Consider the following 19,545-nt stretch of genomic DNA (forward strand, 5'->3'; position numbering starts at 1 on the left):
CTTTTTTACAGTTTCCTAGCCTATCCTGGCCATTTTTCTGGGTTCTAGACACATCTCTTTGCCTGATGTTCGTATATATTTGTATCTTAATATTAAATTGATATTAACTGGCATCTTAATATCAATAGGCTCTAATTGTAATTAAGTACGTTTGCTTAAACCTGTTCTCCCACATGACCTACTTACCTCTGCTCAGAATATGATCTTCCCTGTTACTTAGACTCAGAATTTCGAACCTTTAGTTATCTTTAACATTTCTTGTCCATTCACACCTTAAAAAATAATTTTCTCTAAATCCTCTCATTTCTGCTTCCAGAGTTTCTTCCTTCTGTTCTTAGTATTCTTGTTCAGCTCCTTGGTTTTTTCAGCTAAATAGGTTAGGATAATTTCTTAAAGTGATATATTCATATCCATTCACCATATCCTTTAATTCATCTTGTTCATTACTCCCAATTGTTATAGTTCTCTCTTGTCCTTTTTCCTCTTTTCTTTTCCCTTTAATCTAAAGTTACTAAGAGTTTACACACTATGGTAAGTGCTAGGGAATACAGAGATTTACAAAACAGAGTTCACAGACTTCTTAAACATGTTACTTTCTTGTTCTAGAACCATCACCGGATTCCCATTTCCTGTGAATTAAGGTTGAATTCTGAACCTTGTGATTCTAAAAAGTATGGTCTCACGTAGATGTTTTAATTTTCTCTTATATTCCCCCCTCTTATAACCTAAACTTTATGGGTACTCAGTGCATATATTCCATCTTTTACCTTTTTAAAATGTTCTTTCTGGAATGCTTTTCTTCCTTTCTCTGTTCCTGCCAGAATCCTCCTTATTTTCAAAGTCTGTCCCAAAAGCCACCTTTCCAGTAAAGCCTTTCCCTCCTTCTCCCCATGCCCTTTTCATCTATCCTCCCCACTTCCAACACTTTGTACTGAAGATGGCTTTTCTTTGGCTGCCATACTATATTGTATCCTGTATATAATTATCTAAGGGTTTCTCTTATGCTTTTGATTAGAATTTGAGTTTGTAAAGGGCAGTGCCTGAGTCGGTTATCTTTGAAATACCATGCACATGATAAATGCTGTTTATATAATCAAAATTTTTTCCTTCCAGTTTTATGGAGATATAAATTGACATACAGCACTGTATAAATTTAAGGTGTATAGCGTAATGATTTAACCTTCATGCATCATGAAATGATTACCACAGTAAGTTTAGTGAGCATCCACCATCTCATACAAATACAGAATAAAAGAAAAAGAAAAAAACATATTTTTCCTTGTGATGAGAATTCTTATGATTCACTTTCTTAACAACTTTCGTATATAACATACAGCAATGTTAATTATGTTTATCATGTCATCCATTACATCCCTAGTACTTATTTATCCTCTAACTGGAGGTTTGTACCTTTTGACCCCCTTCATCCACTTCCCCTTCCTCCACCCCTGCCTCTGGTAACCACAGATTTGATCTCTTTTTTTCTATGAGTTTGTTTTTTTGTTTTTGAAGTGTAATTGACCTACAATATTATGTTAGTTCCTAGTGCACAGCATATTGATTCAGTATTTCTATACATGACAGAATGGTCACCACACTAAGTCTAGTTACCTCCTGTCACCATACAAAGATATTCCAGTATTATTGACCATGTTCCTCGCACTGCACATTTCATACCTGTGACTCATTGATTTTGTAACTAGAAGTTTGTACCTCTTCATTTCCCTCACCTGTTTGTTCTATGTATCTATGACTGTTTCTGTTTTGTTATGTTTGTTCATTTGTTTTGTTTTTTGAATTCCGTGTATAAGCAAAATCATATGGTATTTGTCTTTCTCTGTCTGACTTAACTTCACTTAGCATAATACCCTCTAGGTCCATCCATATTGTCGCAAATAGCAAGATTTCATCTTATATTATAGCTGAGTAATATTCTGTTGGATGGATAGATAGACAGATGGATATAGATATCACCTCTTCTTTATACATTCATCTATCGATAGGCACTTAGGTTGCTTCCATATCTTGGCTATTGTTCACTGCTGCAGTGAACATAGGGTTGCATATATCTTTTCAAATTAAGTGATTTTGTTTTCTTCAGATAAATACCCAGGAGTGGAATTGCTTGATCATATAATAGCTCTATTTCTAATTTTTTGAGAAACTGACCTACTGTTTTCCATAGTGGCTGCACCAGTTTGCATCCCACTAACAGCGCACGAGGGTTCTTTTTCTCTGCATCCTGGCCAACACTTTATTGTTATTTGTTGTCTTTCTGATGATAGCCATTCTGATAGGTGTGAGGTTGTATCTCACTGTGGTTTTGATTTGCATTTCCCCTACGATTAGTGATGTTGAGCATCTTTTCATGTGCCTGTTGGCAATCTGTATGTCTTCTTTGCAAAAATGTTTTTTCGGGTCCTCTGTCCATTTTTTAATTTTTTTTTTGATGTTGAATTGTGAGTCCTTCGTATATTTTGGATATTAACCCCTTATCAGATAAATCATTTGCCATTATCTTCTCTCATTCAGTAGGTGGCCTTTCTGTTGTTGATAGTTTCCTTCGTAGTGCAAAGGCTTTTCAGTTTGATTTAGTCCCATTTGTTTATTTTTGCTTTTGTTGCCCTTGCTGAGGAGACATAATCCCAAAAACATTGCCAAAACTGATATCAAAGAGTGTACTGCCTGTGTTTTCTTCTAGGAGTTTTATGATTTCAGGTCTTACATTTTAAGTCTTTAATCCATTTTGAGTTTATTTTTTATATGGTGTGAGAAAGCATCCAGTATGATTCTTTAGCATGTAGCTGTCCAGTTTTTCCAACACCATTTATTGAAGAAGCTGTTTTATCCCCTGTTGTATTGCCTCGTATGTCATAGATTAATTGACCATATAAGTATGCGTTCTTTTCTGGGCTCTCTATTCTGTGCCACTGATTTATGTGTCTGTTTTTGTGCCAGTACCATACCGTGTATATAATTTTTGAATTGCATCTCTACCTTTTGAAAAAGTATGAGTTCTTCAAGGCCTAGTTCAAGTTCACTTCTATAAAGCCTTTCCATAGCTACTACACATACAACTATCTTAGCACTTAGGCAGTTTTTGTTGTCTTTTTGTGTGTGACACTTTATTAAACTGGTGGGACCTTGTTTTATTAACTGTTGACTCCCAGTACACAATGCCTAACATATGTGCTTAGTAAATAGAAAAATAATCTGTTTCTTTACTTTCACATTACTTTGTTGGTATCACATTCTTATCACATTCTAATTTGTTTGAGGAAATATTTGTATTTCCTGCCCTCCTCTTCCAGGTTGTAATGCTGCAGGGGGAAGGGGAGGGAAGAGATTTTGTCTAACTCTCCTTCAAAGCCTTGCTCATGAAAAGAATAATACATTTATTCATTAAGCAATTATTTTTTAACATTTATTTTGTGCCAGTCACTGTTCTATGAAATAGGGATATAAGAGCAACTAAGATGGACAGAAATTCCTGATTTCATGGACCTTAGTTTCTAGTTAGGGGAAACACTCTATTACTACTTACTGAGTTTAATATTAGCTAAAAAATGATCACCTGTGAGGAAATATTTCTTTAGTTCTTATTTATTTCCCCTGAGATTTCACTTCTTTATAATGTACTTTTTATACTCTAATGGTACTTTTTAACCAAATAATAACTGCTTTTTATTAAGCTTCTGCTGTCTGCTAGGAACCTTACATAACTTGTTGATGGTAAGCAATTTGAATTGATCATGGCACATAACTAGGAAGCAGGAGAGCTGGGATTTATGCCAAGGTCTGTCATTAAAGGCTATTTGTACTCTTTGTACTGTACCTCATTTCTAATTTCTTTCCATTTATTCAAGACATAAACTTTTAAAGTCTTACCCATGTTTTTTTTTCTTTCTGAATAGCCACAATATGAGAATACTTCCCTCCAGACTCCATTTTCAGACCAGTCAACATCCCATTCCCAGCAAGAGGAACTTGAGCAAAAGCTTGCATCTACTGAGAAAGAGGTTTTACAGCTCAATCAGTTTCTAAAACAAAGAATAAGTCAATTTAGTGAAGAGAAGAAGAAACTGGAGGAAAAGGTAGGTATTTTTAATAAAGTTGAATTGGGTCAAGGGCATTCCTTCAACATATGATTTTTTTGTCATCTACTCTATGCCAGGTGTCATACCAGGTTTTATTTACATTGAAGTGATTAGTTTTACAGTAGCTTTTGAGAAACCCTGTGCTATCTACAAAAATCCAGGCATTTTTTTTGAGAGAGAAAAATACCACTGTGTATTATATTATATCTTTCTAAGTAATAGTAAAGCTTTTTTTAAAGTTAGTTGTCTGCACTGAGATGTGGCACCAATAACTGTTCTCCTTTTCCTTTTTGGGCCCTGTATCTTTGTAATGTGGGATATGAAGGATTGGTAAATGAAATGAAAGTGGTCCTTCTTTTAGAAGCACATGACTTCACGTTATTTAAGCCCTTGATTCAGAATAAGTAGCTGAAAGCCAGATACCTCTATATACACAATACATCTGTCCATTTATTTGACCTTTGTGCCTTTATTAAAGTATTTTCACAGACTTCATCTCATTCCATTATAGTATCATTAAAGATCAAGTAAGATAAGGATACATGCTAGCCCTGATTTATTGAAGAGGCATAGATCCTTAAGCTACTACTTAGTTGCAGAATTGGTTTTAGATTTCTCTTGTTATACCCAGCTTATTATTCTATTAACTAACCTTCCCTTCAAGTGATCTTGAGGCAGTCACCATGATTTCTGTAGGCAGGTTTGGAGCTATTAATTGAGAACTCATTGACATTTTTGAGTCAGTACACACACACACACACACACACACACAAGCTAAAATTTTTATCTTCCAAAAAACTGACAAATTTTACATGGTTTCTCTTTCTCAGCTATACGATGTATTTTATTGTGGCTAACTTGAAAGTACCTTGAAACAGGTACTGTTTCTTGTTTCTTTTGTGTATTTTTGGGGCTTTATCTAATACCACAATCTGGAGGGAGCTATGGAAATATCCATCGGTCATACATAAGTGGGAGGGATTAAAATGTTTTCTCACCTGAAACTTGTTAATTAAAAGATTGTGTGAAAATTGTGAAGATTCAGTGGATGCGGTTTTTAAAATATATTTTTATGTTTTACCTAAATTTTTCTCATCTTTTATTATTTTTCATGTCTATTGCTTAATAAAATCAGTTTATATGTTACCTACCTATGAGACAGCTCCTAATTGGATGTCTTCAAAATACTTCAGACTTCTCATGTCTAAAATCAGTTCTTATTTTGCGTTCTGACTGCCCTGTTCTCAAACGACATAAAACATTTTCTTCAATGTTCATTGCTGTGTATTCAGTTACTCATGCTAGAAACTCTACTAAGTTAATCAAGCCTGTCTTCTAAATATATACAGGACCTGTCCAACACTACCAGCCTAGTCCAGATTCTTATCTCTTGGCAAAGCTTTTGTAATGGCCTCTTCATTGGTGTCTCTGAATTCACCCTTGCCCTGTCTACCTGTTTTCCCGTTCTCTCCAGTCACTTTTGTTGTTGTTGTAATTCTATGTATTTTATTTATTATACTTTTAAAGATTGAAGCATAATTTGCATACAGTCAAGTGTGCTGATCTTGGGTGTTCAGTTTTTATGAATATTGCTAATGGTATACAGTCAACCCTTTAACAACATGGGTTAACTGTGCAGGTCACTTATACATAGATTTTATTCAGTAGTAAATACTACACAATTTGAGGATCTGAGGATGTGGAGGAAAAAGCAGATACAGAGGGCCGACTGTAAGTTGTATACTGCATGGAGGGTCAGCAACCCAACCCCCTTGTTGTTCAAAGGTCAACTGTATACCCATATAACCACTATCTAAAATGAGATCACAGGGGCTTCCCTGGTGGCGCAGTGGTTGGGAGTCCGCCTGCCGATGCAGGGGACACGGGTTCGTGCCCCGGTCTGGGAGGATCCCACATGCCGCGGAGCGGCTGGGCCCGTGGGCCATGGCCGCTGAGCCCGCGCGTCCAGAGCCTGTGCTCCGCAACGGGAGAGGCCACAGCAGTGAGAGGCCCGTGTAAGGCAAAAAAATAAATAAATAAATAAAATAAAATAAAATGAGATCATAAACATTTCAGTTATCCAAGAAGTTCCCTTGTGCTTCTTTCTAGTCAGTCTTCTTCCCTTCCCTGAAACATTTTTTAAAAATAAATTTTATTATTTATTTATTTATTTATTTTTGGCTGCATTGGGTTTTCATTGCTGCATGCGGGCTTTCTCTAGCTGCGGCGAGTGGGGGCTACTCTTCGTTGTGGTGGGCGGGCTTCTCATTGCAGTGGCTTCTCTTGTTGCAGAGCATGGGCTCTAGGCGCATGTAGTTGTGGCACGCAGGCTCAGTAGTCGTGGCTTATGGGCTCTAGAGCACGGGCTCAGTAGTTGTGGCACACGGGCTTAGTTGCTCTGCGTCATGTGGGATCTTCCCGGACCAGCGCTCAAACCTGTGTCCCCTGCACTGGCAGACAGATTCCTAACCACTGCGCCACCAGGGAGGTCCTCAAAACACTTTTTTATCACTATAGATTAGTTCTGAGTCTTCTTGGACTTTGTATAAATGGAGTCATACCATATATGTTCTTTTGTCTGTGTTTTCTTTCCCTTAATATCTTTGAGATTTATTTATGTTGTTGCACGTATCAGTAGTCTGTTCCTATCTATCCCTGAGTTGCATTCCATTATATAGATCTCTCACAATGTATCTATTGTCCTGTTAGTGGATATTCGGATTGTTTGCAGTTTGGGAAAATTATGAATAAGGCTGCTGTGAACATTCTTGTACTAGACTTTATTTTGTATACATAGGTTTTTATTTCTCTTGGATAAATTCCTAATAGTGGAATTTCTAGGTCATTTGGTTCATAGTGTAGATGTTTAACTTATAAGAAACTACCCAAGTTCTCCCAAGTGTGTGTACCATTTAACACTTCCACTACCAATGAGTGAGAGTTCCAGGTGCTCCACAGCCTTGCAAATCCATTCTTAATAGTATGGAGGAATGAACCTTTTAAAATGAAGATCCAGTCATTTTTCTTACTTGGTTAAAACCCACTAATGCCATCTCATTGTCTTTAAAATAAGAATTTAATATTTTCTGTGACGTGAAAGAGCCTGCCTAATTATATAGCCCTGGGCCCTACCAGTCTCCCTCTGGTACGCTGTGTCTTGGTATAGTGTCTTACAGTTGTTAAGCAGGTCAGACCTTGTTTCTGGTATAGGTTCTTTACATAAAGTGTCCTCTTTGCCTGATGAATACTTGGCTCTCTTTTCCTGCTCCCCAGTCACCTATTTATCAACATTTTATCAAGTCTCACCTTAAATATATTTTCCCTCCAACCGCTTCTTATACATGCTTAAAGCATTTTGTTCTCAGCACAAATTTGAATATTGCTATGTTTTTTATATATCTCTGTAAGTTTTGTGAAGGCAGGGATGTATCTGAATGTGTCACTGTAGCATATGTAGCACCAGCCATGGTCCCTGGCATATTGAATGAATGAATGAACAAATGCTTTCAGGTGATTTTTGCCACGAAGAGAGAGAAGGGAATGAGATAACCCCACCAAAGGACTAGGGAAAGAATAATTAGAGATATCGAAGATGTCAGAATGGGTGCACAATGGACCAAATTCCTAAGGAGAAATAGGAGAATGTTGATAACAGATGCCAAGGTGGAAGAGTTCCTGTTGGAAAAGAAGAGAAATAGCCTCTCTGTGAAGTGAGACAATTAAGAATGGACGTGTCTATACCAGTGGACCTTGAGGAGTGGGGTTAATATAGAGGGTAGACTTTGTGTCAGAGGACATGGAGATGACCTGAGTTCTTGAAGGGAGTGTAGAAGCTAGGAAATTAGACTCATTGATAATGCATCAACTAAACAGCACCCTGGGCCCACATGAGATTAGATTGCATTGTTTTCCTTCTGCATTTACTCTCAGTAACCCTGATCAAGACTGATTCTAAGACAGAAAAACATTTAATGTGGTAAGAATAACAAGAGAAGTTACTCTTTGTTGAGCACTTTCTTTTATGTGCCAGATAGTATGTTAATGTACATTAAATGCATTTTCTTATTCAATCCTAGTGTCACAGAAACCCTATGAGATATATACTATACCCCATTTTTTAAAAAATGAGGTTACTGAAATTTTGAGAAAAGTAATTTGTCCAGTTGCATGTAGATAGAAGTTGTTGAAAAGCTGGAAGTAAAATTCAAGACAATTTAACTCTCCAGCTGATGCCTTGGTTCTAATAATAATTTATAAAAATTTTAGTGGAAAACATTTTCTCCCTAGTCTCTTTTGTTCTAATAATTGTATTTAAAATGAAGAAAAATAAATCTGTTTGTAAACCTCTTCTGAAATGGGGAATTGCCTTCTAGGAATGATCTCAGTATTGCATAATACCTCCTTGAAATTTTACTTAACTTTTTATAACTAGAATAGGAAAGATTTATTAATGATGCCTCATTTACCTGTTGGTAATTACTGGAGTTCAGAATTCAGTAACCTCTGTTAATCTGCTAATCTGCAACAACATAGAACGTGGAAGTTAAAAAAAACAAAAAATAAAGAGCTTCTCATCAGTGAGCAGGGCTGGAAAAAAAGAAACAAAAAACCAAGTCCAGTAATTATGTGTGATCAGCTTGTGGCCACAAATAACAGAGATGGTATCCAATAGGAGAGTGTTGGCCGAGATTTGTGATCAAGAGCAGCAAGCTTGACATGATAGCAAAGAAGAGAATTGACCAAAGAAAAAGAAGAAACCTAGGACACCTTTGCATAGAAGAAGACAGCATGACTAACTTATTCTAGTGGCTGCTTTTTGAGGACACAATTATGTCACTTAAACAATTTTGTCACGTTAAAGACACAAACAATAAAGTGTAAATTAGGGAGCATGTAGTAAAAATAGGTTGGTAGTTATGTTTACTTCTGTAATTTACAGGTTCATTTGCTAAGGCAAGAGCAGGATTATATGGTCTTTCAGGTCACGACCAGGGCCAACAGTCTGTGAGTTCTGATAGATCAAAAGTTAAATTGTCACACCAGCACACTTGATTTTAGTCCTAAGAAAGCCCCAATAAAAGGTTTTGTCTGTTTTACCATTGTTGCTCCTTACCCAAGGACCTAAGTGAATCCTAACGTTATTGATGGAATGAATAGATGAAATGCGATGTCATTTGTTTTTCCAATTGAAATTGGGGTTTTTTTCTTTTTTTTTTAAACATCTTAATTGGAATATAATTGCTTTACAATGGTGTGTTAGTTTCTGCTTTATAACAAAGTGAATCAGCTATACATATATCCCCATATCTCTTCCCTCTTGCATCTCCCTCCCTCCCACCCTCCCTATCCCACCGCTCTAGGTGGTCACAAAACACCAAGCTGATCTCCCTGTGCTATACGGCTGCTTCCCACTAGCTATCGGTTTTACATTTCGTAGTGTATATTTGTTTTGTGTTTTGTTTTTCCAATTGAAATTGTTTTAATAAAAGTTTTTATACATTGGACCTGAAATAAGTTAGATAAGGCATGAAAGAAACTGGATTGTGGACAAGCATTAGCTTTAATAAAATTTGAAAGAGTAATCCATTATACTACTAATTACTCGTACTTATTTCCCTGGTGAATATGAGAAAAGGCTATAAAGATATTTTAGAACCCTGTAAGCTTCTGAAAGAATGTTAAATGTTTGGAAGACTGGTAAATTAAAGTAAATGTGAGTCTGGAGTTTACTTTTTAGGCAACTATTTGTATATACATTGTTTTTAATTGATCTTGATTATGAAAGAGCTTTAGAGATAGTATATCTACCAAATTTAAAGATCATGTGTTTTAGGTGGAAAGGTGAAAAAAAATAGTACATAAAAGTCTGAGGTTCAACCTACCCAAATTGGGATTTATTTACTAAAGATCATGAGTTGTATGTATTCCATAGTAGGTGTTCAATTAGCATATTTCATCAGTCCTAAGATGACATTAATGGTAAGGCGCATCTTTATTTTATATAGTAAGAGAATATAATGCAAGTTCAGTTTGACACAGTGCTTTAACAATAGTCTTTCTTGAGGTATGAATTAGTCTCACTAGTCCCATTATTTGTTCCTAAGTATTTGGTAATTTTGATAAGTGCCCTGGCTTTGATTGCTTTGCTTTAGTACATGATAAGCGATTCCTTTGTAAGTCTGTAAGTAGCAAAACAGCTTTAATTACTTACAGATATCTTCCTTTCTTAATTCACATAAAACATTGCATATAACTTTGCAATAAATAAGAAATTAAAGTCATCCTTCCAGAGATGAATACTTGCTTCACTGATTTCTCAGTTGTTCCCTGAAACTGTCTTTCTGGGTACCCAATAACATTTTTCAATGCCAAATTATAATGTAATATTTCAAAGGTATTTTAAATATGATTTAAATTCAACACACTTTCAACATGTACATAATACCGTTGAAATGACAAAGATATGAGTAGCCTTGACCAAATTTGCACATGTGCAGGCAATAAAAACTACATCATTACTGCTGCCTGACTGACTGCATTTTATATCATCAATTGTAAAATCAAAAATTTCAAAACTCTTGATTTCAATGATACAAGAATTTGAAAAAAATGTGAATCTTAGAATCTATGAAATAAGATAAATCATACTTAAGTTGGAAGTGGTGTTAACTATATCTGGAACAGTTGGTGAATTCAGTGATGCCTAAGATTAGAATGTCCGTTTTTATACAAAACCACTGAAGCTTCATAATCTTTTTCTTTAGCTTAAAACCAGAGATAGATACATCAGTAGCCTGAAAAAGAAGTGCCAGAAGGAATCTGAACAGAATAAAGAAAAGCAGAGAAGAATTGAGACCTTAGAAAAGTATCTGGCTGATCTTCCAACTCTTGATGATGTACAGAGTCAGAGTCTACAGGTAACATGAAATAAAATGCTGATCTTTAAATGAGAGGGAAACATATTCTTTTCTAAGTTGACTCTTTAGACATTTCATTTTTATAATTTTTCATTCATTTTGTAAATTTTTATAATTTAAAGTTTTAGTTGTATATTTGGCTAATTGTAAGTTAAATCTGTGTGCTTAATTGCTGTTTTTAGGATTAACTTTAATTAGAAACTTTGTTCATCTGAGCATGAATAGATCTTTCTTGTTCTTAATTAATATGCGGTTTCCTTCCTAATGAATCTGTCTTAACTCTCTCACTTACTGTTCTACTCTAAAAGGTAGTTTCTAAACCAGTGACACCCCACCACATGCACACACACTCATGCACCTCAGTTCTGACTCTTCCAGTATTCTCTGGGATCCACCAAGTCTTAACAAGACCTTTTTTTGACCATCTTTCCAGATACTTGTTTTGTTTTCATCATTCTTCTTAATCTTTCTGTAATTCTTTCTTATACTTTAATCTATGACCTTCATTCACTCCTCTGACTTCTCTTCTGGCCATTTTCCTTTCTTAGCAGTACCTCATCCAAAGTCTTTCTACTAACTCTGGTGAGACCTATCCTCTTGAAGCCTTATTTGTAAATCCATTAAACCTACTCTTCAGTCTTTTCTCAAAATCTTACTATTCATGGGATTTTCAATCTTAGCACTCTTGACATTTGAGGTTAGGTAATATTTTGTTGTGAGATTCTGTCCTGTGCATTAAAGGATGCTTAACATTTCTGGCCTCCACCTACTGGATGCCAATAGTGCTGCTTCTTCCCTTCCCCCTAAACCAAAAATGTCAGCAGACTTTTCCAAATGTCTGCTGAGGTGAGTGGAGGGAGATCACTCCCAGTTGAGAATCATTGATCTAATCCATGGAGTATCATTATTCTGTAGACTCTAGACCTATAGTACAATCTCTGTTTACATTAATTTATAAATTGTAAAACTAACAGAGGGTGATATCATGAAGGAACTAAAGAAGGACCCACAGGAGTTTGAGCAGGAGCAGAGAGGACTATAGATTTTAAAACATGTGTTCATACCACAGTACACCCATTAGGATGGCTAATATCTAAAAAACAGAAAGTAACAAGCATTGGTGATGATGTGGAAAAATTATAATCCCTCGGGCACTGTTGGTGGGAATGTAATATGGTGTAGCCACTATTGAAAACCATATGACGGTTCCTCAAAAATATTAAAAATAGAATTACCATATGCTCCACCAATTCCACCTCTGGGTATATGCTAAAAATAATTGAAAGCAGAGTCTCAAACAGGTGTTTATTCACAACGCATGTTCATAACAGCATTATTTACAATAGCCAAACGGTACCTCGTGTCCATCAGTGGATGAATGGATGAACAAACCGTGATGTATACACACAACATAGCCTTAAAAAGGAAGGACTTTCTGACGCATGCTACAACATGGGTGAACCTGTGGACGTTTTGCTAAGTGAAATAAGCCAATCACAAAGATAAATATTGGGATTGACATATGTATAAGATGGGTAACTAATAAGAACCTGCTGTATAAAAAATTAAAATAAAAAAATTTTTAAATGATTACAGTAATTATTTTAGGAATTGAAAAGGAGACAACATTTAATTTAAAAAAAACAAATATAAATAGATTAAAGATAAAGAAAAATAGGTATGAGATACCTAAAGTAGTCAAATTCATAGAGACAGAAGGTCAAAGGGTGATTGGCAGGGGTTGAGGGGAGAGGTAGATGGACAGAGAGGTAGATGGGTAGAGAGTTTGTTTTGAAAGATGAAAAGAGTTCTGGTGATTAGTTTACAACAATGTGAATGTACTTAACTCTACTGAACTGTACACTTAAAAATGGTTAGGATGGTGAATTTTACATTAGGTATATTTTGCCACAATTAAAATTTAAAAAATATTCCCAAATTGAGATCATTCACTTTTCTCTGTCTTCTAGAAATTTCTGACCCTATTCTCCTCTTCTCCATAATCTCATTCTCTCAGCTCCCTTTACACAAAGGAAGAGATAAAGTGTTAAGTGCTATCCATGAAATGAAGATAGTGTAATTTTAACCATAAGTCTGTTAATTCTTGAGAACCCAGTATCAATTTCTAGTAGGAACATATTTAATATTCTTTGTGTCATGAACTTTAAAAAATTTCTCTTCAGCTGCAAGTTCTAGAAGAAAAAAACAAGAATTTGCAAGAGACTTTAATGGAAATGGAAAAAAGGCTTGAAGAGTTCAAAAAACAGTGTCAAGAAAATGAGGCACAGCTAATATGCCAGAAAAAGAAAGAAAAGGAGTTGGTAACTACAGTTCAGAGGTAAGGCAACCCTCAGTAATTCTTTTATGTTATTTTTAAGTTATTCCTTATTTGTCATAAAGCATTTCACTTAAAATATGTTAATTTATAATTAGTACTCTATTATTTCTCTTAAAGATGTATTATTGAGAACCAGAAGTATTGTCATCGAAACAGGTTGTCTCAGTTGTGATTTAACAATTCGATGCAACATACTGACATCTTGGTTTTAGATAAGAGTAGGTTTTAGATGAGAATAGTTTTTTTAAAAAAAAAAAAACATCAATTGAAAACTGGAAGCATTAACACAAACCCTTTATCTAATGGCTTTCTCAAAGAATAAGAAAAATTCTAAGTAACAAAAAGAGGGGCAGCCGGACTGCACTCCTTAATGGGACATGCCAAAGTAAAGTAATTGGCTCCCATTTCACCTGACTGCAGAGTAACAGATGCAGCCGTTTGCCATGCACCTTCCGCGTTTACTCACGTATATCTTGCCTCACAGGTCTCTTCGAATTTAATACAGTTAGAACTGCAGTGAATATTATTTATTAGTATATTTTGTTAATGATTTAAGCTGGAAAATTAATGTTGGATTCATGAAAAACCTAGAAAACTATGCTATATTTGCATCTACGTGTACACTGTTTTGTAGAACTTAAAAAACCTTAATAAATTATCAACTATAAGTAGACAACACTATCCTGAAGAAGAAGACAACAAAGCAGCAAAAAACTAAATTTAATAAAGGTACTCTTTATGCTTCTATCAATTATATATAACTCAATGTAACTCACTTTTTTAGTCAAAATCCTCCTGGTAATTCCATGTTACTATTGCTTTACTACTATTTTCAAAGTCTTAAGTATGCCTGGTCTACTTTTTTTCCCTTAGATTTCAGTGCAGAAAACCTCTGATTTCTGGGACAATTCAGGCTTCTGTGTTTCTAATCTCAGCTCCAAAAAAAATCCATATACCTTTGACTCTACCTTTATTTTTCTTCTGTTTTCTGCTTTCTTGATCTTTAATTTCTTTTTATTACTCCACATCTTATATCCTATTCTCGAGTCTCAAAACAGCTTCTTGACCTCCATTAACTCAACCACATATCTTTTTCTTTAATCTTATGACGAAAAGAGGTAATGCGTTTGTTCTGTTTTATAGGGCATTACAATCATAAACTCAAGCTGTGTTTTATGAGTAGAACTAGGAACACCTGAAAATAATTTGTTTTGTTCCATTGTGTGCTTTTACATATTTAATATAATTTTATACCTTCTCTTTTATTATGATTTTCTCTTTTATTAGGTTTTTGGAGAGCATTGAGCCTAGTATTCGTGATTTGGAAAGATTTAGTATAGTGCATTTGAGAATCCATTTTCCATATGCTAAACTTTATCTTGATACTCTCTGAGATGACATCATCCCAGGAAATTTCTCTTGATTTCTAATAGATATAAAGGACCAAAGAAGGCCTTCTAAAATTCTTCAGTACTTGTATGGCTATAGTGTCAGTTGACTTGGGGGTAGGAGTGTTTTTTCAGTTTCCTCAGCTATATGATGTAGTATTCCTTAAGTTCCAGAAGAACTTAAGGTGTATTATGTGACTATAAATTATATCATTACATTGATCTGTTTTTATATAATATTCCAAGTTTCCTGCTTTGTGAATACGTAAGAACTTTTGGGATTTAAAAATGAGATAAGAAAACTTTTCCATTTAGAAATGAAAATCTAAGTAAAATATGTGGACGGGATTCCTAGTAATGTAATAATTGGTACCTTTGCCGTTAAAGAGATTTATTACTTTTCTAAATGAGCATGCTTCATAACGTAAACAAAACGAGAATATATACATGAAAGAATACTTGATATTTTTACATGACAGAGTATATTTTTCCCTCCACATCACTGGCTCTTTTGTTTTCTTTTTAATATGAGAGACCTTAATAGTTTTAATATAACTTATTTTTCTTGAAATGTTATAAATACATAGAAGTAGTGTCTTCACACTGAATTGAGACAAAAACTTATTCTGAGATAGAAATAATGTATTTTTTTTACTTTTAGACTGAAAAAGCAAATACTTTTATGACAAGTAACAATATATTACAAATCAGTACAGTACATTCATAATATGTAAAAACTTCTCTGGTGCCGTTATTTATGAACACATCTGAAGCCCTTATTGTACTATTTAGAGCAGTCAATTCTTTGTCCACAGACTAGATATGGCAGTTTTTCTTTTTGGGCGGTGGGCGGGGGGAGAGAAAACACGATAGCCATAATACTTGAAAGAAGAAAACTAATGAAAATATCAAAATCCACATTATAACAAGTCTGTTTCTTTTAGTAGGCTGCAACTCTTGAGTATGATTACAGGCTAAAGTAGACCTATTCCTAGGTGTCTTCACTGTTATGTTTTGGTTTTGGTCGTTGTTTTTAATAGCATAGTTTTTTTTAACCCAAACAATACTGTTCTTCCTTTCTCAAAGCTAACATCCACCCCGCTCCCTGTCTTTTATTCTTAATATACCAGAGGGGCTTCCTTTTGTTGTTTCCTCTTCTAAAATGCAACTCTGTGCCAAGCATAGCATAAGAAACTGTTAGGTCAAGGAATAAATATATTGGATTGTTGCTTTTCAAAGAGGAAGCCCCACTCAGCATCCAGTACAAACTCTGGTCACCACAACACTAATCACACCCGTTAGGCCAGCACACACTGAGGAAAGACGTGACAGGCATCCATACTAAAAACAGCCCTCGCATCAAAAATGTTAGACACACGCAGGCTACACAGGGATGCTCCCACAAAAACAGCCCTTCAAGACCACTAGGTAACTGTTTCTTCTAAACTCATACAGTCAGAGAAATATAAGTAAAATGAAGAAGCAGAGGAACCACTCCCAATGAAAAGATCAAGAGAATTCCCTGAAAGAATAAAGAATGAAACTGACCTCTCGTCTACTAGATCCCAAGTTCAAAAAGGAGGCAGTAAAAATGCTGAAGGAAATAAGAAAGGTTATTGATAGAAATGCAGATTACTGTAAAAAGGAACTAGATTGTTCCTCATATTAATGAAGGGGAAGTGTACTTCTGCTGATTTAGTCAACAACTAACTTTACAAACAAACTTTTGCTGAACTCAAAATGAAGGGCAAAAGACATGTATCCATATTCTTAGGCTCCCTACCATAATCATCTTAATCAAGGAACTCTCCCTTGGCGGAGAGGGAAAGAACACGGCTTAGATTGCAGAGCTCAGATTAGGGTCATGAAGGACTTCACCAGGGCCCAAGGTTGTCACATATTAGGCAACTCTTGACTCTGGTCTTGTATTTGCTATTTCTGAAAAGATAATCTGCCTGCGTTATATTTCTTACTTGTATGAAATATAGGTACTCAAACTTAGTCATCTGTTGTCTGTAGGTCTTGATTATTGCTTGCTTAAAAAATATTATAGACCCTAAGAAGAGACTTCATTCATCTACCAAAATCAGCACAGAGAGCTTATTTTCTTCATATAATTATGTCTTTCTAAAACAGTTTGCAGCAAAAAGTAGAAAGATGCCTTGAAGATGGAATTCGCCTTCCCATGTTAGATGCAAAACAGCTTCAGAATGAAAATGATAACCTGAGAAAACAAAATGAGAATGCTAGTAAGGTCAGTATATATCTTTAATAATGAACTTTGATAGTGAAATCTATACTATATGGATACGTGCATAGATATATAATTTATCTAGTTTATTTGATTTATATTTTTGCTAATATTTAATAGCTTATGGAATTTTTAGTTTGAATGTTTTTATTAGGAAAGAAAATAGCAATTTAAGCAACTTTAATTTAAATTTAAATAAAAGCCAAACTAAAGAAGTTGTATTATTTCTTAGCAAAAACAAAAGGATATCTTTTTCCTTCCTAAATTATTCAAAATCTGTCTCAAACTTATTTTTATAAATTGTAAAGATTAAAGTTTTATCAAGAGCTAGAGTAAGACGTTTGCAGTTTTACATATGTGTGATCCAAATCATATGGCTACTTAAAGGATACTTTGTATGAATACTTTTGTTAAAAAAAACACACACTTTGATTTAAAAAAATAAATTCATAATTCCCTGTGCTTTTGTTTTCTTGAAATTTGGTACTTCCAAAAAAGCAATGGAAAAAAAATTTGATTCAGACTGATACATTTCATATGTTGTAGATAATAGACAGCCAACAAGATGAGATTGACAGAATGATTTTAGAAATTCAGGTAAGGAATACTTTGTGCTTACTTTAATTTAGCTGTATGCTGATTTACTCTTAGTAATTGCATATCTAAAAAATATCAAAGCATATATGTTTTTGTATGAACATATTAATAACACTTGAGGTGACATTGCAAATTCTTTAATATTAATCTTTCAGTTCTTTAGAATGAAAATGATACTTGGTAAATCAGTTCTTCAAAAACTGTGAAAATTATTCTTCTCTATTCCTTACCTCTCCTCTTTTCAATTGGGTGCAGTCTATCTCTACTACTGAGAACACATTTGGTTAAGGTCATCAGTGATCTAAAATTAAAGACAGTGGACTGTTTTTAGTCCATTGTAACTCGGCAAGAGCACTCTCCCTCCTAATAATACTATATATTATTTTTCTGTATTATCAAAGTATAACACTTTGCATATTTGTGTCTGTATCTAGAGCTTAGGGTATCTGACCCAAAATATCAACCAAAATTTGTAGATTAAGTGGATTTTCATTCTTTTATTGATTTGCCAGATATTTACCGAGCCCTTACATATATGCCAGGCACTGTTCTTAGCACTGGAGATTCATCAGTGAACAAAGCAAGTCCCTGGCCATTCTAGTGGGGTGAGATGGAGAAATTGGAAATATAATGTCAAGTACGGATACATACTATTATTTAAAAAAAAAAAAAAGTAGGATAGAGGGCAATGCAGATCGTGCTGCATTATACGCAGTGGTCATGAAGTTTTCCCTGAAGAAGTAATATTTGAACATAGTTCTGAATGAAGATAAGCAGGGGAAGAACATTCTAGGCAAAGAGAGCAACCAGTGCCCTGAATGTGCCTGGTGTGCTCTAAGACTAGCAAGAAGGCTGCTAGTCTGGAGTACAGTGATTGTGAGATATAGTGAGAGGTGACTGATGGTAGAAAGTAGCCTGGGGCCAGATCACATAGAGGTATATGTCTGTATTTTATTCTTTGTGTGATAGAAAACCATTGGACAAATTTTGCTGAATAAATTATTTTTATATCTCCTAATTTGAGTATTCTCAAAACTGGAAGTAAAAAAAACGTAATGGTTTGAGTGTCAGAATTTATGGACAATCTGCTTTGTCTTTTGGCCATATTAAGTGATCTATCAGTTTAATCAAACACTAGTCCAATTCAACAAGTGTGTGGGCTTATTGGATTGATTCACAGAGGTTATACTCTTTAGTGTGTATTCCTTCAGTTGTTCTGCAAGCCATTTGAATTACAAGATGGTTAGATTCCCTCAGCCATTATTATCTGACTTCATATCATAGACCACAATGAAAGGAATTTCTATTTCATTTGGTAACAATATCTAGGAGGTAAATCTAATAAAAGTTATCTCGATACAAATTAAGGACAGTCAACTTTGTCCTTTGGCATTGAGATTTTGGTGGATAAAACATGTAGGATTTATTGTTTTTAATTTGTTTATTTGTAGGATTTATTGCATACTCTCACATTATAGATGTTTAGTGTATATTTGTATTAATTGAAATGTGCATTTTCCCCATTTGTGGAAGCATCGTAATGCAATTTACTCTTACACATTAACCAAGTCTTTAGTCAGTCACATTTAGATATGAATATGTAGAAGAATATATAATTATGTGCCATTCCATTCTTTGTTCTTAAAATGCTTGAGTTAACATTCTTTTATTTCTTCAAATTAATTACAGAATGGAAGTCAAATTAATGAGGTACATTTATTTCCAAATATTTGGGCCCAGACAGTATACTCATTAATTCTGTTGTCTTACCTTTGGAAGCAAAGCCTATCTTGTTTTGTTTTGTTTTGTTTTTTGTCCTTAGCCATTGTGACCATCTAGGTTTATAGGTCTAGAATATAGTTTGCTCACAGAGAGAGACAGCAAATGTTGGTAACTGGCCAACTAAGCTCCATGTATTTACCAAGATATTATTTGAAAATATCTTGAAAATTACAGA

General features: G+C 34.7%; 1 protein-coding gene across 2 annotated transcripts in view; it reads left to right on the forward strand.

Annotated features, from left to right (window-relative positions):
* Positions 1–19,545, forward strand: part of CEP85L (centrosomal protein 85 like) — a 151,267-nt gene that overhangs the window by 106,010 nt on the left and 25,712 nt on the right. For both annotated transcript variants that reach the window (XM_060114704.1, XM_060114705.1), the window contains exons 6-10: positions 3,915–4,094; positions 10,862–11,014; positions 13,198–13,352; positions 16,877–16,994; positions 17,538–17,588. In XM_060114704.1, the coding sequence (XP_059970687.1) occupies positions 3,915–4,094; positions 10,862–11,014; positions 13,198–13,352; positions 16,877–16,994; positions 17,538–17,588 (657 nt within the window). The remainder of the gene's footprint in view (positions 1–3,914; positions 4,095–10,861; positions 11,015–13,197; positions 13,353–16,876; positions 16,995–17,537; positions 17,589–19,545) is intronic.

The sequence above is a fragment of the Mesoplodon densirostris genome, chromosome 12 (genome assembly GCF_025265405.1).
Source record: "Mesoplodon densirostris isolate mMesDen1 chromosome 12, mMesDen1 primary haplotype, whole genome shotgun sequence".
Taxonomy (NCBI): domain Eukaryota; kingdom Metazoa; phylum Chordata; class Mammalia; order Artiodactyla; family Ziphiidae; genus Mesoplodon; species Mesoplodon densirostris.